The 6,000-nt window shown below is 40.2% G+C and overlaps 1 protein-coding gene across 1 annotated transcript in view; it reads right to left on the bottom strand.

Moving 5' to 3' along the window:
* Positions 1-2,256: 2,256 nt before the first annotated feature.
* The window catches only part of LOC146080454 (1,25-dihydroxyvitamin D(3) 24-hydroxylase, mitochondrial-like), a 48,193-nt gene continuing 44,449 nt past the window's right edge, over positions 2,257-6,000 (bottom strand). Inside the window, exon 11 of the mRNA XM_083187766.1 lies at positions 2,257-5,781. Within this exon, the coding sequence (XP_083043892.1) occupies positions 5,671-5,781 (111 nt within the window). The 3' untranslated portion in view covers positions 2,257-5,670. The remainder of the gene's footprint in view (positions 5,782-6,000) is intronic.

Here is a 6,000-nt window from a genome sequence, read left to right as displayed (position 1 = left end):
GCCAGTCTTTCTACTGACTTACATTTTCCAATGATTGGATTGAATAGTCTGGATCTGAAGAGTATAGAATATAATTCCAGAGGAGTAACTGGACCGAGCAGACTGGAGACGAAAACTGAAGAACATCATTTCCAGAGAAATAACCACATTGAGTGGACTGGAGATGAAAACGGAACAATATAATTTCCAGGGCAGTAACCGGATTAACCGGACTGGAGATGAAGACTAAAGAAATAAAATTCCAGAGGAGAGACCAGAATAATCTGGTGCTTCCGCCAGTAATTGTCTCAGTAAACTTTGTTCCATATGTAAGTAAGATAAAGTTGTGATCCATTGACCAAACAAATACAGTGTATATAAACATAGCTACTTCAACAGGGGTGTAGTATAGGGTTCTGACAGTCGGGATCCTGACAGTCATTATCCTGACATCGGGATCCCAACTGGCCGGACCCAGACAGCATGGTGAGTGCAACAAAGCCCATTGCGGGCTCGCTGCGATCGACACACTGTGGGCACAGTGGCTCGCTACACTCGCCACCTATTCTATTCTCCCTCTATGGGGGTCGTGGACCCCCACGAGGGAGAGGAGCAGGTGGTTGTCGGGGCTTTGACTGTCGGGATCCCGACATCGGGTAAATAACTGTCGGGATCCCGACTGTGGGGACCCCGTCCGGAACCCCTTCAACAGATGATATTGATGTAAGTATTAGGGTGGCATAAGACCAAGGTATTTGGTGCAATTGAAGGGAGAATGGAGTAGAAGATGGTTTAAGTAACAGAGGAAAGGGCATATGAGGGAAGTTTCCATTGTAAAGGGGAAGCGGTCGGAATCCCAGCAGTCGAAATACAGACGTCGGAATCCTGACCGCCGCAATGCTAGCAGTTTCTCCGTCTATGGGTGTCCTCGACATCCATAGAGGAAGAATAAAATAGTGTGCCGAGTGTAGCAAGGCATCGGGCCCGCTGTGTGGCGAGCGCAGCGAGCCCGCAAGGGGGGGTCGATCCATTGCCCTCCCTTGTTGGTATTTCGGCAGTCAGGTTTCTGACCACCGGGATTTCGTGCCAAATCTTTGTAAAGGGTAGGGGCAGACTGAAGTGACACAGATGGGATAGACAGTGAGAGTGGAATAGAGGGGTAGGGTGAGAGTTGGCTAGTTTTGGTGAAGATGTGGATCTTGAGAGCCTGTTTAAAGTTTTGTAGAGCGGTGGAGATTCTGATAGGGAGATGTAGAGAATTCCAGTGAAAGGTAATAGCATGTGAAACATCTTACAGGTACTGGGGGAGTGCTAGGAAGTAGAAAAATCATGGTTTCAGCTCAGTTGTATATGAAAATACAATACATTTTAGCTTATTTTAACAGTGTAATTTTTATTTTATTAATGCTTTCAAATTAGTCAGTTAACTGATAGATTTTTACATTGATATGTTTTAGTATAGATAGTGGATCTGGAACCAAAGTCAAAGTTGAGCACTTTGGATTAGATACTGTATAAAACAAATGAGGGTACTGGGCTCTTAAATAGGTCTTGACATAACAGAAACAATCAACCACATCACTAGAAATGTGATACAATATGGAACATGTATTTATTAGAAGTAAAGAGCCTGAGTTTCTCTGCGCTACATTCATCCCCCCTATACTCTGAGTCAAGATAGAGGAAAAGCAGATTGAAGGGGAGAACCTTACACTCAGCTCTGTGCTTTTCTTTACTAGTTGTGAATTACAGTATACACCAAGAAAGTGAAAATCTGTATAATAGAGGGGATACCATTAAGAAATGTCTATGACATAGTATTAACCCTAATGAGTTTATAAGTAAAGGATACCAGGTTATTTGATTTAAGTACAGTCCAATCAAAGTGTGTTGGCACAATTAATGTTTGTTTGTTCGTTTGTTTGTTTGTTTGTTTGTTTGTTTGTGTGTGTTATATAGGTACATTTGTTCTGACCACAAATTTCTCACAGGTCAATTCCAAATGACTTTATATTAGGATTTGTTAAATTAAAAGTTAAGTTTTAATACTTAATACTTTAAGACTTGGGGGAGCACCTCCAACCTGGCAACTAGCAAATACTTACTGAAGTATATAAAAATAGGTATTGGAGTTTCACCAGCCTAGTGGAAATTATACAAACACAACAAGGCTTTTTTTCAGATAGACACAACAAGGCTATTTTCCAGTGCAATACTACACAAAAAATACTTTATTTATTAGAAGTGTACAACTAATTACATAATACATAACAGGTTAGGAAGGATATCAAAATACATAGGTACACTCATACAGTATTTTACTGAAAAATAAAACCTCAAATTGATCTTAATAACTGCACATGAAAAGCATATACGGTAAGGTCAATAGCAGCTCCATTGTATTGGCAAGTAAAATCCAATTGTTATTGTTCAAGTTTATACCTGAATGTGAGTAATTCTACGATTCAACTATAACCAGGGAGAGTATTAATTACCAGCAGAAACTTTATCATAATTTATTATTTTTTACATAAATGGTTTATTTCTTTAAAATCTCATATCCATTATAATATCCATCATTTTAAATATAATTAGACTTTAAATAGGAGACTAATTATTAATTTCTCACTTTTGATGTACAAGTATTGTACACACACAGTGGTAGAAATGCAAGCATTGCACCAGGGCCTGCAGCAGTAAAGGGCCCCAACACTTGCAGCTAGCACCACTGCCACCAGGTGTAATGAATCAGACTGACTCCTAATAGGATTCCACAATAGGCCGCAGGCAAAGAAAGTGATCCTGACTGGACATGCGGAAGACAGGAGGCAATCTGGGAAGGCATGATTGTGAAGGAGGATAGAGAAGTGATGGATGGCTCCATCTCTAAAACCAGAACTATGGGTTCTGTACTCACCAAACCAAAACTATGGGTCACCCCCACCCCTTGCACACAGCTAATGTGAAGCCAGCTGATTTCATCAACTTAAAGCAGAATCAGACCCACAATGCTGTGTCACTGGTGGGAACAATGTAACAGGGGAGTGTTCTGGTCAAAAGCGTAACTCTGGGAGGCAATGGAGTAATCTGCCACTGGGCTCCTGCTCCCAAGGGGGGCACCTCTCCTCCCCTGCCAGTTTGAATCAGTTAATTGAATGTCATCGATATATCTTCTGTGGCTGACTCCCCAACTAACATAATTTTTGCAAGTGTCCGACTCTCTATTACAGGGGTGGGGAACCTTTTCTGTGCCAAGGGCAGTTTGTATGGGGAAAAAATCCTTCGGGGCCATACTGTATGTAAAAAATTCTCTTACAAATTGTCCTGCTGCAGCCGTCCCACGCTCCGGCGGCTGCCGCTGAATAGGACTTACAGTCTCTGTCTGCTATTGATTGAAGAGGAATCTCGCAAGAACTACCGACCTCTCGTGAGAATTCCCCTGTACTTGACTCCCGGCAAAGCCGCTGGCCTCCGGGACTGAGGTTCCCCACCCCTGCTCTATTAGAACCCATGACCTGTCTAACTGGAGACAGACATATTAATGATTGAACTATTTGGGGGGCACCAATATTTATCTTGCCTCCTGGCAACTGGGACGAACTTATGCCACTGGTTCTGGTGTTTCCATGGAGGAGGTGTCCATTTGTATTGTGAGGCTATTCTGGGAAGATGAGCAGTGAGGGCCTAAGTGTGCACTATTAGAGCATGGGGGGATGAACTGTAAAGAGGTAAGTGTGCTATGAGCGGAGTTTGTATGCTGTGAAGGGGTCATTTTGTTTTGAGGGAGTTTGAAAGCTGTGAGAGGGTCAGTGTGCTAAGAAGGGTTTTACATGCTGTGAGGATGGTCAGTTTGCTATGAGGGGACTGCATGCCATAACAGGGCTACTGTGCTATGAGGGAGTGCTCATAATCTGTGAGGGAGTAAATGTGCTATGAGTAGGGGTCATAAACTGTGAGAGAGTCAGTATGCAATTAGGGGATGTTGTATGCTGTGAGTGGGTCTGTGTTTTATAAGGGGAGGTTGTATGCTGTTAGGGGTCAGTGTGCTGTGAGGGTGGGGGTAGCATACTCAATTTTCCAACAGTCAGATAGCCCTTTGATTGGCAAAAATGGCTGTGAATCGCCAAACATGTCTGCAAATTTGACAATTTAGCAGCCGTTTTTGCCAGTGCAGATTCGTTTTTTTTTTTTTTAGCGAATCTTAAATAGGATTTGCTGCACATGCCGAAAAAAGACATTGAATACTGCCCTTTGTCTGTGTCTTTGTTATTCGCTCCTCCATGCCTGCTCCATTTAAAAGTGAAGACATTCTGTTCATTATTAAACCACAGAATAAATGCAGCAGGTACTGTCACCTTAATGTAACAACATGTAGCTGAATTTTGTTGTCACCCTACAAACATTTTAATCTTTACAATGTGGATATGTGTTTTTATTTTACATCTGTTTATGCAAGCATAGGGAAGCCAATTTATCAACTACAGAGGTGGCACATATACCACCAATGTCATAACTCCATCTCCAGATCAGCCTGGGTTGCCCACAGTAAAAAAGTAGAATTTATATAAACCTAAATCATACTTGTTTTTATGTTTTCATTCTATTTTTTGAACAATCTGGAACTACTGTAGAAGCAGAAGTCCAGTTCCAGTGAGTATCAATATCTCACTGGAGCACACATATGCTCCATGAAACATAAATCAGAAACAGCAATATTACATTTACCACTGTATGACAGTGTTTTGGGGGAGCTGGGCATCATTAATTTGCAGTAGCGCCTCCAGAGGTGCATCACAATTCAGAATATAAATAGGGGAGCTACACCCACTACCATTGAGGTAGTTTGGAATGTTGGTGTTGCCCCCTATTTGAATTTTGAACGGTGCTGCTTCCTTCTGGCGTACCCCTTGTTCATAAGTCTTTTTTGATAAATCAGCCTTCATTTTCTTTTTCCACAATGGGGCATTTTTCTAAGAATGCCCAAAAGAAAAAAGACTTTTCATTTAGGAGGTATTCAATCTCAGCCGTTATTTCCGCAGGTGGAAATAGTGGCTGTTGCCTATTCAATGCTGTCATTTCCGACAGCATTGAAGGCAGTTTCCGACAAAACAGATCTGACAGTAAAAAAAAGTCAAATTGTCAAATTCTCAGCCATTTTTCGCCAATCCGCTGCCTTTTTTGCCAAACCTTGGACTTTCCGACACTCGACAGTCGGAACATTGAATTCTGACTGTTGAGTTCCTGTCAAACGGAACAAAAACGGCCTGGGATTCCCACTGTTAGGATATTCCGACATTTGGAATCCCAGATTGAATACCCCTTTAATCTAACATCTCACTCCAAAAAGGCAAAAATATTTACTATATATTTGTAATAATTGACATTTATCCTGTACTCATTTTTAAACAGAGCTATATTTATGTTTTAGTAACATTAATTAGTTTTAATAATCCTAAATGACCATAACAATTCCGGTCATTAAAGGTTTCAAATACGCATTTGTAAAATCAACAAATATACATGTGAAATAATTATGGAAAAGTAACAGGTTTTGTTTTCTTAAACATATAAAAAGAATTTAGATTTGGTTTATCAAAAATACAACTGTTGGCTTGACGGATCTGTTCATGTCTACAGGTAAACATTACATTTTTACTATAAGTCACAGCATTATAGATTATATAGAAGTATCTAACGTTTCTTTAATGACACAGGCAATTTACGTGTTGGAACCATTACTCCAGAGAAAATGGCCTTCACTGGTTCATTATCAGTGGCACAGATATGAAAATCCTTTATTACCTAAAATAAACATAAGTGAAACATATATTAATTAATATGTTAACCTTATTGTAAATATAGCTAAATAATAATTCCCTAGAAATATGATTTTCTCAGTATGTGCTGCAGTTGGTTTACATTTCCTGTTTTTAAATGCATTCAATAAGACATTTTAATCGGATATTGAACAGTTTTTGTACAGTACAAAAGGGGTTACTCTTAGCTTGCAAAAACATCACA

The sequence above is a fragment of the Crinia signifera genome, chromosome 5, assembly GCF_055691185.1.
Source record: "Crinia signifera chromosome 5, ASM5569118v1, whole genome shotgun sequence".
NCBI lineage: Eukaryota > Metazoa > Chordata > Amphibia > Anura > Myobatrachidae > Crinia > Crinia signifera.
Note: the sequence above shows the minus strand (reverse complement) of the source record. Positions and strands in the feature narration are given on the sequence as shown.